The 19807-nt window shown below is 36.8% G+C and overlaps 1 protein-coding gene across 2 annotated transcripts in view; it reads left to right on the top strand.

Moving 5' to 3' along the window:
• Positions 1-19483, top strand: part of LOC124804885 (synaptic vesicle glycoprotein 2B) — a 391228-nt gene extending 371745 nt beyond the window's left edge. For both annotated transcript variants that reach the window (XM_047265251.1, XM_047265253.1), the window contains exons 10-13: positions 3697-3959; positions 13746-13905; positions 15644-15771; positions 18040-19483. In XM_047265251.1, coding sequence (XP_047121207.1) covers positions 3697-3959; positions 13746-13905; positions 15644-15771; positions 18040-18095 — 607 coding nt within the window. In that variant the 3' untranslated portion in view covers positions 18096-19483. The remainder of the gene's footprint in view (positions 1-3696; positions 3960-13745; positions 13906-15643; positions 15772-18039) is intronic.
• The last annotated feature ends 324 nt before the right edge of the window (positions 19484-19807 follow it).

A 19807-nucleotide genomic window follows, 5' to 3' on the forward strand; every position in this document is an offset into this window, starting at 1 on the left:
AGGTAGGGCAGCTAGGTGCAGCCGGGAGGTTAGACGGAAGGCAGGGGAGAGGTGGGGACAGGGGGTACAGAAAAGGAAAGAAGTAAAAAGACTGGGTGTGATGGTGGAATGAGGGCAGTGTAGTGCTGGAATGGAAACAGGAGGCTGGATGTGTGAGGACAATGAGTAGTGCAGATTGAGGCCAGGAGAGTTATGAGAATGCAGGATACATTGCAGGGACTGCACCTAGCGGCCAACCCTCTCCACCTTTTCCCTGCCCGCTCCCCCAGCAGCACTGCACTGTTCGCCATCCCTACCCTACTATCCCTTCCCCTCCCTGCCCCAGCCTCCTCCTTACCCCCTCCCAGTTGAGTCGGGACTCCCATCATGCACTGGTGCTGCTGCACACAGTGTGGCTACAGTTGCCTGAGATGGCAGTCATGTGTGTGAGAGTTGCGTTTGCCTGAGAGTGTGGAGAGTGTGTGTGTGTGTGTGTGTGTGTGTGTGTGTGTGTGTGTGTGTGTGTGTGACCTATTTTTGATTAAGAGCTTTATTTGTGACAGTCTTTTTGTTGTCCCTATGTGTGAATCAGCACCTCCGCTATATGGTGAGTAGCAACTTTACTTTTCATAATATTGTTACATTCCATCCTGGATTTTCCATTGTTTGAATATGCAGAAAGAAAATTCTTGGTTGTTTTGATATAAAATGTGTAAGTGACGTACAAGATATGGAATACATTGAAAAGACACCCACAAGATCACTGAAAGAAGAAGAGGAAGACAAATTAGCAGTCTTAATGTGTAAGACTACACTTTCAGCAGGACAGCTAGTTCTGCCTGAGAAATTGTTAATTTGTAAGGAGTACATCTGAAATGTCAGATTTCAGTATTTATATGTAACCACTGTATTGGAAGGTGATAAATATACATTCCTGCCAATGCTGTGTCAGCATATTGCACAATATGAGCATAATTAAAATATGTTTACTTTCTTTTTACATGATTATATTTGTCACAGAGTTATCGAGCATTGCATTACAAAGTGTAGCTGACACTTCACAATGCTTGAGTGAAGCACTTTCTCATCACCTTCATGTGGTGACGTTAACCATTGGTGAAATTTCCTAGAAGGCCACTAGTTATGACAAATTGTAGAACAGTCAGGTGACAAGCAACAAGCTTAGGTGAGGTATGATCTATTAAGTGAAAAATGGTGAAAGTAGGCAGTCTGAGAGGGGGGGGGGGGGGGGGGACACTGAATCCAAATGCGAAAATAAGTATTTCTCTTGTTGTGTGGGTCTCTCAATCCCAAGGCTTACTGATGTTATATTCAATATATCTGCAATTATGTCATCAGTGCTGTGAATTTGTCTTGGGGAGCGGTAGCAAGGATTTAGTGTCTTATATTCTGACAAAGCTTGGTAACTTTTTTTTTTTTTTTTTTTTTCAGTCAGCAATTGCCAAAGGGAAAAACATCACAAACTTAAAAACACCCAGTATCAGATTAAGGATTAAAAAAGGATGCTTAAAAGAGCATTCACTAATGTGTGCTTACTATGCATATTTTATTGTGCATCTGAAATATGGCCTCACATTCTGGAGAAATTCCCCAGCAACTTCACAAGACATTTAAAATTCAAAAGAGAGCCATTAGATTTATTACAGGGAGCAGATGTAGACAGTCATGTAAACCCTAGTTTGAAACATTGAAATGCAACAATTGCCATTCATGTATTTTTTTAATGTAATTGACCATGATTGTAGTAGCATGAGAGTGATGGTGCTAGTAAGAGAAAAAATTTGATGTACACAATTACAATACAAAATGAAAATAAACAGACATGTAGTACAAGTTTGTGTCAGAAAAGTACATGCTGTAAAGGAATGAAATTGTGCAGCAAGTTGCCAGATGATATAAAATATATTTTAAATATAAATGCATTTGTAAGATCTAAAGGACATATAGGCTTACTTACAAGCACATTTTTTAAAAAAGTACTAGGTTTACATAATGTTCTGTATCATCCAGTATATCATGCTGAATATGGTCAAATGAGCCACATTCATTTCTCAATGTCACCTAAACACTTGCCTGAGTTCATTAAAGAGGTAATTTGGTAGGAAAGTGCTGGCGGAATGTAAATATTTTAGGAATAAATGAAACCACTTACCGAGAAGCAGAAGCATTGAGTTATTGCCAGCCACACACAACAAAGAAAGAAAACTTGCATGCTTTTGAAAGGGGGGGATGGAATTTGTGTGTGTGTGTGTGTGTGTGTGTGTGTGTGTGTGTGTGTGTGTGTGTGTGTGTGTGTGTGTGTGTGTGTGCGTGTGCCTGTCAACAACTCAATGATTCTGCTTTTCAGTAAGTGGCCTCCTTCATTCCTAAAGCATTTAACAAGGTAATTTGTTCCCTAAAGACATATTATGAGTTGCACCACTAAGAATCTTGGCAAAGAAAGAGAAAATTACACCACTATTTCGTTTATTATAATTTGGTTTTGTACATTATTTTTTTAAGGACATAATTTTCTCTCTACATAATCCATTACAAAGCAGAACTCGGTAAAAAAAATTTATATATGTAGCTCTAATTTGTTCTGGGCTTTTCAATTGGGATGCAATGATGAAAACAGTAAATATGAGAGAGGCCAGTAGTTAGATGCTATTCTTATTTTTGTAGATTCATGTCACCAGTCGATGTTTTCATTAATAAGAGTATTTAAAATATATCTGATGGCAAAGTAGCTATTATCCTTCCCTCGCCTTCATTCTGTCTTCCCTCAAAAGGTTAATCTGCAAGGTTTTGTACTGTACTCTCATTGGCCTTGTTGTCTACAAATGCATAAGAGATTGGACAAGTCAGTTTAATATACATAAAAATGAAAGTGAGTACTATTTATACTTATTTAAAATTACAGTAATACATTTAAACATTGGTCAACTGAGTAGAAGCAATGATGCTGTAAATAAACATTGAAGATGTTCCACAGGCTTTGGCCTCAGTATTTGCTTTTATGTTTTCACAAAGTTTCTTACAAAGTTTAATTTCCATATGGAAACTACCATTTTGGATCAGGAATGTGTTAGTTTCAGTCCTATGTATGTAAGTGTGGCACAGTGGTCATGGACATCACAGGTTTTTTTTCCACTGGTGGGTTACATAAGTGCTTTCACTGATGTTTTAAAGAAGGCTAAGACTTCACAAGTTGCTCAGTGTTTATATTTCCTTATTTTATATTTTAAGACAGCAAACTGACTTTAAAAGTTTTCAGTTCTATGATGTTTAAGTTAGCTATAAATTTTCAACTTTATCTCCTGGCTCTTGAAGTCATCAGCATGGTTTGATAATGACCTTGTGTAGCACATTGATTGCTATAAGGTTCGCCACTTGTAACGTTCTTTGTTTAGTGTGGTACTATGTACAAATATGACACGATACCAGAAAATCGTATAGCTGCACCTTACCAAAGTCCAGGAAGTAAGGAGTCACAACAGTTGTTTACATTTTTCATATACTGATCAGTATTAAAATTTTCTGGAGAGAGAAGTTGAATTTGAAAACAGAATATGGTGAAAGAGTGTTATCTATTTTTAAATCACTTCAATTCTGCAATTATCATAAAATTTCTACAAATGTTTCTGGGGGAGTGTTTGTGTGGTGTGTCACTGGATCACTGCTGGACATACAAACATATTGCTTTCTATTATGTAGGTACTATGGTCTCATGATGTGGTTTCCTGAACTCTTCAACCGCTTTGATGAATATGGGCGCATGCATCCTGGACAGTCAGCATCTGTGTGTGAAGTGACGGATTTTGTAGTGAAGTATGGTTCACATTCAGATGAGAATGTATGCAGTGATAAAATTGAGAGCCAAGTCTTCATGGAATCATTGATCACAGTTGCTTCTGCCATACCCAGTAATATCATTGCTGTTCTTGGCATGGATCATTTGGGCCGTAAATTCTTCCTAGGTAATATATATATTTTACAACATAAGGAATTTGATATTTATTGTGCACTGTTGATTAACATATCATGTAGCACCATAACTCCAGTCACAGCTTTTGTTAATGGTGATTATGACATTTTTAAATAACTAAATCCATACAAATATGGTATGGAAAGTTCTCCCACCAACATAAATCGCGCATGAGGACCATGAAGATAAGATATGAGAAATTAGGGCTCATACAGAGGTGTACAGACAGTCATTTTTCCCTCACTCTATTTTCTAGTGGAACAGGAGTGGGAAATAACAAGTAGTGGTACAGGGTACCCTTCGCCACACACCTTAAGGTGGCTTGTGGAGTATCGATGTAGATGTAGATGTAAATGTAGACGTAGATGAAGAAACCCTATAAACCCCATGAGCTTTTGTTTTATAATTTTTACAATTGTATTAACTTCAGTGAAGGATGTTTATGCTACTTCTAGTTCCTTAAGATTTTGTGGATTTACATTTTTTATATATTATCTTGCTTCTTCAACTGAACCATCTAATCCTGTATTTGCTGTTACATTTACAAAATGATTTTTAAAAGTACTTGCAGCTTATGAATTATCAATTAAACATTGGCATTTAGTTTAATTGTTATGGAATCTTGTTCTCTGAATGGCTCTCCTGTCTTTCATTGTCAATGTCCCATATCATATTATCTGCATTATTTATTCCTGTCAGGACATGCATACTTCTTGACACTTTAATGACTTGCCTTAGAATACTACAGCATTTTTTATAGTATGTGAGTAATGTTGGATCTTGACTTACTCTGGCTGTTACATAAATTTCCCTCTTCCTCTTACAGTAGATTTTAATTCCCTTATGCATCCACAACTTACCTTTATTTATTATTTTTATGGATCTTCAGGATAATTTTTTAGGAAAGCAACTTTCAAATATTGACACATCTTTACTACGGAATAAATTGAATTTGAAGGGTTTGCTGTTAGTGATTCTTCTGAATGAATTGTGCCGCAAGGGGTGTAAATTTACTTGGTGTCCTTCTCAGGAGGCTGCATTCTTAGCTCTTAAACAGGCAGTAGTCTGCACCAGTGTTAGATGTACTGGATTTTAATGAAAAATTTATTTTACAAACTGACGCCTCAGGGCAAGGACTCGGATGGGTTCTGTTACAAGAAAAAGAAGGGGAGCGGAGGGCTGTTACTTATGCTTCTAGGAGGTTAAATGAATTGGGGAAGAAGTACTCCATATATGAGCTAGACACTGTCACTGTTTTGTTTGAGATGGGGAAATTTAACTACTCCCTGGAGCACCAGAAATTTATGCTGGAAACAGACAATAAAGTCCTGAGATGGATACTCAATAGACCCCATAAAACAGAACGAATTGTGAGGTGGACTCAACAAGATTCTCAGACTTAGATTTGAGATCTGCAATATCAAGGGCTCTGACAACATATTGGCCAATAATTTAAGCTGCATGTAAGAAAAGGAGGATGATAGTCCAACAGATCATCCTCCAGAGGATGAACAGGAACAGACAGGTCAAATTGGTTCCATCCTGACTCAGATTCCTTGTCTGTTCAGAGATGTTAGAGAATTTCAAGATCAGAATGAACATTTGAGAGTCATCAAGCAGAGGACTGAGGGTGCTGAGTGTGCCAATCCTTATTCAGGTGCTGTGTTGCAAGGTGTGTGGCTCGGACAACTGAAGGTTGTAGTACCTGAGGAACTGATCCCACTGCACTGTCATTTAAGTATTTCCATGGGGGGGGGGGGGGGGGGGTGTTAGGAGGTACACAAAACATGGTGGGAAAAGATGAGGAACTTTTCTTGTGGCCAAAAATGGCTGCAGAGATTAACAACAGGGTAGCCAACTGTCAGGATGTGCTCTGAGTAAACTTGCTCAGATATCAGGGTCAGGTACTTGACATCAAAACCCACTGATAAGGCATTTCATTGCATGTGTACTGATTTCGTCAGTCCCCTCCCAAGATATAGAGATAGGAACAAGTATATTTTGGTTTGTATTGATGCCTGTACCAAATTTGTATGGTTGCTACCTATCAGAGGGGCGATCACCCGAGTGGTCACCCAGAATTTAAGTAGGAATTTTGGGACCTTCAGATTGCTGAAATCCATTGTTACTATTCAAATCCCCCTTGTGCTGAGTGCCCTAATTTCAATCTCAGACATGCCCTGATTGCCTACCATCATGAGTATTAAAGTAATTGGTACAGTTCTCTGCTCTGTTTGACCATGGCATTTAATACCATGTGTCATGAGGCTCATGGATCAACACAACCCTGCTTATTTCTGGGGTATCAGGTTGCAACTCCACTGTGCAACTATTGGGTAATGAAGATCTATTGCCTGAAGGGAAGAATCCCAGACAGGTTGCTGCACAGTGGAGGCTGGCCAAGAGAAATATCTGGGAGGTGCACAGGAAGGAAGCTGTGTGTCACAATCAGCAGTACTGGCCAAATTCTTATCGAGTAGGTGATGATGTCTGTGTTAAGAATTTCCAGAGGTTCAGTAGAGGGGCAGAAGGAATCTCTAAAAACCTGTTGCCCAATATAGAGGACCATTGTGTATCAGATTATTTCTTACCCTGGTAATGCTGCTGTTAGGAGATCAGCACTCTGGGCAGGAGGTTACAGTCCACCTCACTCAGATCAAACCAGGTGCTAAGAATTAATGACGGGAGTTTTTGACCCCATGAGAGATTTGTGGGAAGGTGGAGGGGAGTATGTGCTGTGTTGGTAGTGGTGCCACCTATTTTCTACCTTTCTCCTTCTCCAAGGACGAAGTTCATAGTCTGCGCCGTCCAGTGGCACAACAAGGTTGTGAGGCGCTAGTGCATGCTAGAGGGTGCAGTGGCAGGTGGAGCATGAAGGGACATCCAGGACAGCGGCAGGCAGTTATGAAGTGACTAAAAACTTGGGCAGACTGTGGATTGTGTGATCTGCCTGTATTGCTGGTCTCTGGAGTTACATGCCCGAGCTGTCTATCAGTCCTGGTAGTTTGGCAGAACAGTTCTGAGAACGACATGTGATGATTGTAGTGGGAGGCATGGATTACTCGTGACTGAATTGATACTGTTTATCTGGTGGGGCACTGTGTTGCCTTTCAGACTTATGAGTGATGCATGCATGTCATAGTGTAAAAGTAAGACATGTTAGAAGTTGTGTAACTTCCATGAGGTACAACTGGTGTGGACATGTTGTGATAGTGAGAGGAACTTGGCCTCTTTTCACCACGCAGAGAACAAAGGAAGATATATTTTGTCTTTTAAACTTCAGGACACTGTTTTAGTGTGTGCTTATTTTACAAAGCCTAATTCATGAAGTACTCAAGGTGAAGATGTATTTGGCAGAATCATTTTAATGCACCCATGTTATTTGCCTGTCATGGATTCTTGAAGGTGGTGATATTCAAAGTGTTGGCCATAATGTACAATTATTTGGCAAAAACAAATACTAACAAAGAGATAGAGGGGCTGGCCAGTACTTACCTCAGCTCAGTACAGCCAATAGATACACAAAACAGAACAGAAAATTTACATTCCTAGCTTTCAGAACTTTTTTCCTTCATCAGGAAGGAGAGAGGGGGGGAAAAGGGAAGAAGGTAAAGTGGATTCAGTTACTCACAACCCAAGTTATGAAGCAACAGGGAAAGGTAAACTGGGAGGGTAGTAAAGGGGGGGGGGGGGGGCAAGGGGGAGAGGGAAGGGTAGTGGAAAGGGAGAGAAGTAAAAAAACTGTTAGTGCATTGGTGAAATAGAGGGCTTTGTAGTGCTGGAATGGAAACAGGGAAGGAGCTAGATGGGTGGGACAATTACCAATGACTAACAAAAGTTGAGGCCTGGAGGGTTACGAGAATGTATAATATGTTGCAGAGAGAGTTCCCACCTGCACAGTTCAGAGAAGCTGGTGTTGGTGGGAAGGATCCAGATGACACGGGCTGTGAAGCAGTCACTGAAATGAAGAATGTTGTGTTAGGTAGCATGCTCAGTAATGGGGTGGTCAACTGTTTCTTGGCCACAGTTTGTCAGTGGCCATTCAAGTGGACAGACAGCTTATTAGCTGTCATGCCCAGATAGAATGCAGCACAGTGGTTGCAGCTTAGATTGTAGATCATATGACTGGTTTCATAGGTAGCCCTGGCTCTGATGGGATAGGTAGTGGAGTGGTTGGTGGATGTCGTCAAATCAAACACTTTTTACCCATCTAATTTCCAAACTGTTATTTTATTTGGCTACCAGTTTCAGCAATTTACCACACCATCTTCAGGCCCCCTGACCAAGGTGCAGGAAGATTCCAACCTGTGTTCCAGTCACAATAGGGGGCAGCATTCAAATACTGCTATTTGTAGATTTATGCTTGATACACCGATCACTTCAACCACCACCTGCCCAGGTTGGAATCTTCCTACACATTGGTCAGTGGGCCTGAAGATGGCATAGTAAATCACTGAAACTGGTCGCCAAATAAAATAACAGTTTGGAAATTAGACAGCTGAAAAGTGTTTGATTTGACATCCTGTACTGAACAGTCGAGTCCCACAACCATCTCTGAAAATATGGATGTACAGGGAGTAGGCGATGGTGAGAGATCTTGCATCTATCTCAATTACAGTGATATGAGCCATGAGGCAAGGGGTTGGGGACAGGGGTTGTGTAGGGATGGACGAGGATCTTGTCTGGTTTTGGTGGATGGCAGAATACCACTGTGGGATTGGAGGGAAGGAGTGCATAGGACATTCGTCATTTCAGGGCACGATGAGAGGCAGTAAAACCTGGACAGAGAATGTGATCCAGTTGCTCCAGTCTTGGGTGGTACTGAATCACAAGGGGAATGTTCTTCTGTGTCCAGTCGGTGGGACTTTGTGACATGAGAAGTGACTGGAAAGATAAGGCATGGGGGATCTGTTTTTGTACAAGGTTATGAGGGTAACTACACTCTGTGAAGGTCTCAGTGAGAGGCTTGTATTTCGAGAGGGACCACTTGTCACTACTTATCCAACTTCCACAGGTGCCTAGGCTGTCTGGAAGGGACTTCTTGATATGGGAAGGGTGGCAACTGTCAAGGTGGAGGTATTCCTGGTGGTTAGTAGGGTTGATATGGACAGAGGTACTGATATAGCCATCTTTGAGTTGGAGGTCAACATCGAGGAAAGTGGCTTGTTGGGTTGAGTAGGACCAGGTGAAACAAATGGGGGAGAAAGTGTTGAGGTTCTGGAGGAATGTGGATAGGGTGTCCACGCCCCTGATCCAGATCATGAAGATTTCATCAGTAAATCTGAAATAGATGAGGTGTTTGGGATTTTGGATGTTTAGGAAGGATTCCTCTAGATGGCTCATGAATAGGTTGACATAGGATGGTGCCATGCGAGTGTCCATAGCGTACTCTGGATTCGTTTGTACCACCCAGTTGTGTTTCCCATCATGTGCAGCTGCTTGCAGTGTGGCCTCAGCAGCCAGAGACTGCAGACTCACTGTGGAGGGTACAGACATACTGTTGTCTGAAATGCTTTTGAACAGTTTCTGAAAATTGGCTTGAGCACCCAACTCGGCAGCCTACAGGCCAGACCTTATCAACAATGTCAGTACAGACACAAGGATTAGCGATCGTGAGTTGCATTTGCATGAGTGTGTGTGTGTGAATATGTTCTATCTCCGACAAAGGCCTTGTTGCCCAAAAGCTCACATTTTCTGACAGTTCTTTTGTTGTGCCTATCTGAAACTCAAAATCTCCACTATATGATAAGTAGCAGCTATCCTTTTCATAATACTGTTACATTCCATCCTGGATTTTCCATTGTTGAACAACTATAAATTAAGTATAGATTACATTTAGTTTGAAAGTACATGCTTTTCAAGTGTAACTATGTGTTTAATATTACAAAATCAGATGCATTAGAAGCTTACACTATGGTATTCCTCCATAAGTTAGTGAAAAGAGTTCAGAAGACTAATGATACCATATTACATATTTCAGATAATTGTTTTATTTATATAGAGTAACATTTATGTTGTAATTATACACAGTCATTAAATGGACACTCTCATGAATACAACACATAGGAGCAAAATAACTGGTTGGGAACTGTAAATGCAGGGTTCTTATTTTAAAATAGATTCTCAGCCATCGTTAAGAGTATAAAAGGTTGACAGTTTTCTAAAGTAAGTAAAAATGTTATCTGATCTGTGGACACTGATACAGGGTGGTGGAATAGTTGCAAAGCAAATTTGTAGACAAAACACAAATTTAAAATATGGTTAGTAGGCTGGGGGAGGATAATCATTCTTAGTTGTTTCTGCTCTGGTGAGAGACATGGACAATGTGTATTGTTATGTGGGAAGAACAAATCTACTGAAGTTTCACACATAATTCTGCCAGTCACTGAATTACTTAAGAAAGGAGGAAGGGTATTATTCTAATGTAACTAATCAATATGTAATTCATTTACATCTTGTTTAAAAAGTATGTATAAAATGCATCTAGATTATTTTAAGTAAAATGTCCATATTTCTGCACTCTAAATGTTACATGCTATCAACTCACCCTGGCTGCACATAGGCAGCACTAAGTATCTACAGCCATATGACTTGTCTGACATAGTGGTAATAAATTATATGTACAAAGCTTCCTTGTGAAAACTGTATCAAAATCACTACATTAGTTCCTAAGATTAGCCTTCAGTTACAGACAGAAAAATGTAGCAAGGTACTTTAATTTATAATATGTATAGCATACACTTTAACTGATGCCTACTTGCCAGTCAATGAGGATAACTGCAAAAAACATGAAGACGATAATGAAGCTTGGGAAATCTCAGAAAGCATCATCTCAAAAATTCCCTCAAACTGTGTTAAAATTTTAATGGGTGATTTTAGTGCTCAATTAGGTAAAGAGAAAAAAACTAAGAAAATGGTGGTGGATTTCCAGTGCATAAACAAACAAACCAAAATGGCAAAAGACTTGTTGAAATGTGCAAAAATTTTAGCCTTAAAAGTATATCAACACATTTTAAAAAGAACCCATCTAAACAAACAACCTTGGCCTGCACCCAGTACATTTATTGGGGAATTTCAACTCAATCATGTAGCAATTTCATACCCTAGCTACAAAGAAATTACAAATACCCAATTCGGAAAGGAGCTAACATTGATTCTGACCAGTATTTAACATGCATAAAAGTAAAACTTCAATCTCAAAAACTCTTGAAAACAAAAAAAATGTTATCTCAAAATTTGACACTACTAAAATAACCACAACTCTAACAAGCAAACTTGATGAAAAAAACAACCCAACAATTGGCAAAGCCTAAAAGTAAAGTTCATCAAAACAGCACGAAATTAAGTTCCACTTCAAAAGAGACAAAACTACCCTTGGTGGAATGGGGATTGTGAAACAGCATTTAAATCTAAGCATGAGGCTTTCAAAATTTGGAATAGTAACAAAACTGAAAATATGTACAACACATTTCTAACTGTAAGAAAAGAAACATCTAAATTAAACTGTCAGACTAAAAGAAACTACAAAAATGCCCAACTTTTAGAAATTGAAAAAGACTTCCAAAATAACAGTACAAGAAACTTTTATAAAACATTCAAAACAAAACTTACCAGTTAGCAACAAAGTCTGTGCTTCAAAAATGAAAATGGTAGTTTGGCTCTTAACAACCAGGAAAATTGTAAGGTACTTGTTAATTATTTTCAAAAACTATTAAACTGTCCAGAAACAACGAATAAATTCCAACCACAGCAAACTAATAACACCAACCCCAACTTTAAAGAACCTGATGAAATCAAAATAAGTAAACAAATTAAGAGACTTAAAAACAATAAAGCATCCAGAGAAGACTGTATAATTGCAGAGCTACTATAATCAGCTGGCCTGAACACTATAAAAGAGATCACTCAACTAATTGGACATATCTGGCAAATTGAGAAAATACCTCAGGACTGGAAAACTGTTCTAATTCATCGATTGCGTAAAAAAGGGGATAGAACTGATGTTAATAATTACCCAGGAATCTCTCTTCTTCCTGTCACATATAACATTCTCTCACAGTGTTTAGTTGATCAAACCCAAGAACAGTTATTACAACCTAAAATCGGCGAATATCAAGCAGGCTTTAGACCAAACAGATCCCGTCCAGAACAAATTTTGAATTTAAAGCTAATCTTTAGGCACCAAGGATTTCTAGTAACAATATTTTATGTACATTTGTGAATTTTAAAAAGGCCTATGACTCAGTTGATTGTGAATCTCTTTTCCAAATTTTAAAAGAACAATGGCCAGATAATAAAAATCTAACACTGATTGAGGAAACATTAACTGACACTAGCTCTGAACCATTTGTTATAAAGATGGTATTACACAGGGAGATGGACTCTCCCCACTACTGTTTAACTGTGTTTTGAAAATGTAATTACAGAATGGTGAGAGCAAAAGTTGAGTCAAAATATAGACCAGTCAATCAAGTTAGGTAGAAGTAATATTGGAGTAGATCTGGCAATTTTAACTAAGGGCATGACCACAACTCAGAAACAAATTTAAATTCTTAAAGATGTTGTGGAAAAGGTAGGACTAGAAATATTCGAAAAAATGGAATATGTGACGCGCGACAAACAGGCACAAAAAAAAGTTTTTGAACGTGACACATGGAAAAATAAAAAAGGTTTCTTAATTTAAATACTTGGGGGAAATCATACAAGAAAATGGTGTAGAAAAAGCTGCAAATGAAGTTCACTATCAAAAAATGGCAACTGGATTCAGATTAACACAAAATATTCATAACAAAAAATCACTTTCTAAATTGAGTAAACATAGGCATCACAGCACTGTAATCAAACCTGAATGTCTTTATGGAGCAGATACTGTAATTTTAAAAAGAAAGAGGGATATTGAAGAAATTCAAAAGAAAGAAAGATTATTAAGAATGTATTAGGCCCCAGAATTACTATGGAGAAACTTATAGGCTGAGAAGTAATAAGGAAATAGAAGAATACACAGACATACATGGTGACATGAGAAAACAAAGACTTAAATTTATTGGGCACATTAACATAATGGCACCCATTAGGCTGACAAAACAAATAGTAGAATTCTACAAAAACAGAAGTAAGGCCAAAATTGATCCAATTAAATGGATCCTTGTGATCAAGGAGAGTCTTAAAGTAGCTGGTATAACTCAAGCAGACATTACAGATTAAAAAAAACCTTCAGACAAAAGATATTGATTGGAAAGTTGGTCAGAGGGAAATTAGAAAACGGACTGGAACAGTGTGGCCTGATGAAAGAAAGAGACTTTATTCTGAAAGGATTAAGCAAATTTGGAAACAAAGGAAGGCCAGCCATCAAAACTGAGATTGATTGATTGTAACTCACATGGTTCTATTGGGCCTGTAAATGATTAATAATAATAATAATAATAATAATAATAAGTGTAGATTACGCATTTTCTATACCAAGTATCATTACCGACAGTGATCTTAAAATAATGCACATATCTATCTACTGTGTGAACTGAATTTAGATGTAATATACAGACTGTAAGATGTCATGCTAATAATTTTGATGCATGTGATAATAACAACATACCTGAAAGTAAAATCATTGTATGTGTAGAATGTTTAAAATTTCATAAAATAACAACTTCTTGTACCTAGTAAGTATTTGTAAATAACAGCAGGAGTTTAAAACAGAATATTGGCTATTTTGATATAAGTAACAGCTCTTTTATATCATTTCACATCTTGATAGCTAAGAATCATCTTTATGTTTCAGTTTTCAGTACATTCACATCAGGCTTATGTGCAGTTGGAATGTACTTTGTATACAATTCCAAGCAAAACTTAGCAGTGTCTGCTGTGTTTAGTGGTGTTATAAGCTGTGGAAATGCAGCCCTTGACTGTCTCATCACAGAAATTTTTCCGACACACCTCAGGTAACCGACATTTTAGTGTATATGACAATGTTTCCATTTATGAATTCTTCTCATAATAATGGCAGGTACTCTTGCATAGTTACAATAATTTATTTGTATGTTCTTGGGGTTTGATGATTTTACCATGTTACTTACTCATTCTGAAAAATAGTAAAGACTGCTTGAATGTTTTAAAGTCAGCTGACCATAAAAGCTGAATACTAAAATACAACCTTTTTTATGCTTGTAACGTGTGATTATAAGTGCATGGACAATGTCAACAGTGTACAATTACAGCATTAGTTATGCTCAAATAAAAGTTTTTATAGTATTGTAGAATAATTTAATTCATAGGACAGTAATTCACTCCATGGTGCAACAACTGTTTCTGTGCACAATTTAGTTTTACATTTGTTGCTGGGACAGGATTGTGATATTACAAATAGATTGGCATAGATAAAGAAAGCTTTCTTCAATTAAAAATAAAACTCTGGTGGCATCAGCTGTTGGTATGCAAACAAGGAAGAAATTGCACAAAGAGTGACTCTAGAGATCAGTGCTGCTAATAAGCAAAATGTGGGCGATTGGAAATCTGGAGAGGCAAAAACTGAGTGCCTTTGAGATAGGGCAATGTTAAAAAGGAAATGAAAAGATAAAGAAAGAAATGGAGAAGTACTAAAAAGAGAAGATGGGAAAGAAGTCTATGGAAGACCCTTACGAGAAGTTTGGGACAGCTGCTGTGTCATCCAAGAACACATAGTTAACTTGGTTCTGGAAAGAGTAGTAGAGGGAAAAATAGCAGAACTAGACCAAGACTAGAACATGCTCAACACTAGCAGATATTGGGTGTTGCAGTTATGTAGGAAGTGCAAAGTTTAGTGCAAGATAGGAAGGGATGTAGAATGAGATTTAATTGGCCAAGAAGTGGAGAAATTGGGAAAGGGGGGAGGGAGGGGGTTGGTAGCTGCAGCCTTGTTGAAGGAGGGACTGCCCTGTGATATACCTAAAGAGAGATGGGGAAACAACAGAGATCCCAATCAAAACAGCTAGATGGGATTTCGTGTTCCTCAAGCTAAATGTGTGTCCAGTTTTTTAATCATTGTGTCCTCCCACTTGGCAAAATATTAATATAAAACATTAAAACTGGAAGTGAAGCAGGAGAGCAAGGAGAGAGAATGAACTGAATGCTTCAATCATCACATAAAAGCTACCTGTGACGGGAGAGTGGGTGCAGAAATCTGTGTGTAGCAGCCTTTCAGTCGAATATTTAAGATCCCTGTATTATTTACAGGTACAACAGGATTCATAACAGGCAAACACTAATCTTACTTCCATCTTTAAATTTGCAAGAAGTATGGAACATCTGTATTGTGTATTTTGAGCTCATACTAACCATACTATATGAAAATGTTACCGACTTGTGGAAAAACTTTAGTCAACTTTTTTAAATGTCAGTCAGTCTTCTTAGTGCACAAATAGCACCCATCTTTTAATAATTTAAACTTACATTGTCACAGATATTCTATGTTCTCTTCATAAACTTTCGAGGGTATGATTTTGAAAACTGAAAGTTATTCAGAATTTCTCTTTCTGTCTTAACATTAACCTGTGCATTTTAGGGAACATGTTTTCATGAAAATAAACAGCTTATCTTTCTTGGGTATTTAATATACTGTTATGCTTTACATTTCATATGCCTGTAAGAAGTACAAATTACAATTTGTACTCAATATTTCCTGATATATTATCACTGTTTCAGAGCCACAGGTGTTGCTGTATCTATGGTGGCAGCTAGGTTAGGTGGAATAATAGGAAACATTGTAATTGCACAGCTGCTGGACCTATACTGTCCGGCACCAACCTTCATTGTTGCATGCCTTCTAATCGGTAAGTTTTAGAAAAAGCTAAAAATTAGCCACATACAAGTAAGCTTTATTTATTTATTTATTTATTTATTCATCCATGGAACAATAAATATTGTATGGATGTCGTCAGATTACAACACATGAGCACACATTTACAATTACAATTAAACAGGTTTCTCATATTTTGTGTAGTTTTTATAACTAGTCATACACATATTTATAATTACATAATATTTTGGTGATAATGTCATATGTTGCTAATAATCTAAATCTATGTTAAATATTCTTTTACAGTATAACAACTTTTACTTATTAAAAAGGTTTTAAGCTTTTGTCTGAAAGTGAGGGGCTCATTTATTTCTTTAATTTCTTGTGGTAATTTGTTGTACAGTTTTATCCCATTGTAAAATATACTTTTTTGCGTCTTTGCCTTGTTCTTTCTATCTAGATGGATGTGGTGACAAGCTCTTGTTTCATGGTCATGTATTAGGCTGTTTGTGTTGTACATGTTGAGATTTTTCTTAATGAACATTATGTTCTGAAAGATATACTCACAAGAAACAGTTAGAATTCCTAGCTTTCTAAATAATTCTAGACAGTGGGCCCTGTTGTTGCTATTTGTTATTATCCTTATGGCTCTTTTTTGTACTTTGAACACAGTTTGTATGTTACTGGCACTTGTTCCCCAAAGCATGATCCCATAGCTGAGGACTGAGGGTAGATATCCGTAATATGTTATTTTAAGACAGGTATTATTGCATACCGATGCAAGGATTCTAAGAGCATAGCATGCTGTGGATAATTTCTTTGCCAAAATGTTGACATGGTTTGTCCATTTCAGTTGGCTGTCTACATTCATCCCTAAGAATTTAGTACTTGTTACACATTCTAATTCATTATTATTAACTTTTATTCTAGTGGCATTGTGTTTTTTGTTCAATTGGAAGTTAATATAGTTAGTTTTCTTTACATTTAGGGTTACTTTATTTTTTAATGACCAGTTGTGGACATCATTGAGAGCCTCGTTTGCTCTTTCTGACAGTTGTGTTGGATTTTCACCTGTTATTACTATGTTGCTATCATCAGCAAAAAGTATTTTTTCGCCATGTCTGATACTTTGTGGGAAGTCGTTAATGTATATAAGAAACAATATTGGGCCTAATACACTTCCCTGTGGGACGCCTATATTCACATTTTCCGGGTCAGACAGGTGTTTTATAAGGGAATTGTTTGAAACTTGTGATATCTCAACTCGTTGAACTCTGTTTTCCAAGCATGATTTGAACCACTTCTTTGTCACACCTCTTATTCCTATTTGCCCTAATTTATGAAGTAAGCTAATAATAACAACACTAATAATAGTAATAATTTTACTTAGTACTTAAGGGTTTAATCAAAGATAACATCACTTGGGTAAAACACTTGAAATACTTAGATGAAATTAACACTGGCAGTGACAGAGAGACCAATAAAATCTATGCATAAAAAGTGTGTAAAGCTTACACAGTTATGTGGAACATCTACAATAAGAAGTATTTTTTTCACAAAAGCCAAGCTTCTCTACTATCAGATAGTCATTCTCTTAGAAGCACACAATGTATTAGAGACATCATCAGTAACTATTAATGCCCGTACCACGGACAGAGTAGAGTGATTTATTTTGAGTAAAATTTTTTGACCCAAGATGGCAACTGGTTGCACAAATACCCAGAAGAACTGTATTCCCTAATGGGATGATTTAGTTACATTGCACACACAATATGTCCAGATATTTATCAACATATAACATGAATACATGACATTGAAAATAAGATCTGAAAACCAAAGCATGATGACTAACAATCGCCCAAAAGAATCTCACAAACATTGCTACTGATCAACTGGCAACTACATGGACTACAGTATAGACAGATCTGCCTCCGTGAGTTCATGTCTGTGAATGTGGCCAAAAAGAGTTTTGAAACTCAAAAATACATGGACATAAAAAGAATAACAGACCCATAATGACCGAATGAAGAATTTTTGGAAAGAAGAAGAACAAACTAAATATTTTTTCTATGTGCTTTTCAAAAGGACAAGCAAGAAACATTAGCTGAAAGCAACATTCTAAAAAGGAAACTAGTTATAGACATTCAGATTGAAAGATGCTATGAAACTGTATTTTCTGTTTATTTCACAAGGGTATGTTACCTTTTTTAAGTTGAATGTTATCTTGTTAATTTTTATTTGTTATGGTTTGTTGCTTCACCTACTGGCCCACATTTTGGAATGTATAACATGTGTGTTTCAGGAGGGGGGCTCCTGTGTCTACTTCTGCCAAACACAACAAGGGAACCTTTGTCTTGACACTTGCTTGCGATGACAGAGCTTATCAACTACTATGTGCATTTGCACAAACTTGCCATAAAACTGAGAGACCAATTTCAGCATTATTTGACTTGGATACGGCATTGCTTCTTTTACACCTTGAAGCATGCAGCCATTGTTATAGTTCTCTCTACTTAACCACTCATGCAGAGTTGACTGTTGGTAATGAAACTGTAAATACCAGATATTTTTCAAACAAATGTAAAATATGTAGATTTTAGATGTAATTTGTTATGTTAAAGGAAAAAATATGTGGCTTGGTTTAGCTTTAACATTATACATTTATTTGCCAAAAGATGGCAATTTTTGATTGACCAGGATTAAAGGATGAAAATTCAAAACACTGTTACAATAAAAAAAAACACACACACTTCTTTCTGTTTACAATGCCTGTAAATTTATATCAGTTAGAAATAAGGTTCTGTGTCTGGTAGACAATAAGCATTAGCTAATAAAAACAGAAATTCCAAATGCTCAGGGAAACACTAAATTTCTCTGTTATGACATTTTAACCAAACAGGAGGATACTACATTAGAATATTGAACACAAAAACATATCATTATTGCTACTTTCTGTACACACTATGATTGTGGATTGTCTGTACAAAGACTTCTGTAGAATAAGTAGGAATAAATATTATTTATGATGACAAGTGCAAAATGTAAAATCATGCTCCTCTACAGTGTTGTTTGTAAATGTTTCACTGCACAGCTACAGTATTTCTTCCAGAACATTTTGCAACTCTGTTTCCCCTGTTAATAACTTCACAATATTAGACTATAAAATTTATAGAAAATATACCAAAATTGTTAAGTTTGTAAGTGAAAACAAGTAACTATTTGTTATGCCGCTGTGTAAAATGTATATATTTATTGTTCGAAAGAAGTGCTGTAAATAAGTATATTACTCCCCAAAAGGTGCTTAGTCAACTGTGATAAGATAAATCTCCAACTTTTTGTATCTTTCTGTTGTACCATTTGTTTTCCAAGAGTATAATCTAGATTTTTGTTTGAATCAATGTCATGAATCAGATAGATATCCAGTTTTATCTATTTGAATACTTTGACTAATCAGTCCTGTTTTTAAGACTGTGCAAATTACTACATATTATCATTCAATGGCAGCTTTTTAATTTGAACACTGGTCTGTTAAAAAAAGAAATATTGCTAACAAAGTTCAACTCAATCATAAACTAGTCATTTTACATTAAGTAACTAATATCTATGGAGTGCATGTGTTATGAATTTCTGTGAATCATGTTTCCTAAAATAGTGTTATAAAAAGACTATGCACATTTTGAGTATTGTATATAGCTTGTAAACTGAATGTAGTAATATAAGAAAATGACTTGCAGTAACCACAATAGTCAATCATAATACAAAACAATAAAAGTTTAATTATAATACTATTTGATGAAAAATATATATATTTTTCTCAAAAGTTACCCATTCCTGATCCCACCATGCACAATGTATGGTTAGTATCATACTCAACAACTCTTTTTTTTTTTTTTTTTTTTTTTTTTTTTTTTTTTTTTTTTTTTTTTTTTTTTTTTTCTCATACAACCCAGCTTCACAGCTGGGATTGCTTATGCACCCTGGGGTATCTGGTTCCAGTCCTGATGACAGAAGAAATTTTCATTGCTAGTATTTTGTTGGCGAGGAGAAATGGTGGTGACCAGTTCTTCATT

This window comes from Schistocerca piceifrons, chromosome 7 (assembly GCF_021461385.2).
Source record: "Schistocerca piceifrons isolate TAMUIC-IGC-003096 chromosome 7, iqSchPice1.1, whole genome shotgun sequence".
NCBI classification, from domain to species: Eukaryota; Metazoa; Arthropoda; class Insecta; order Orthoptera; family Acrididae; genus Schistocerca; species Schistocerca piceifrons.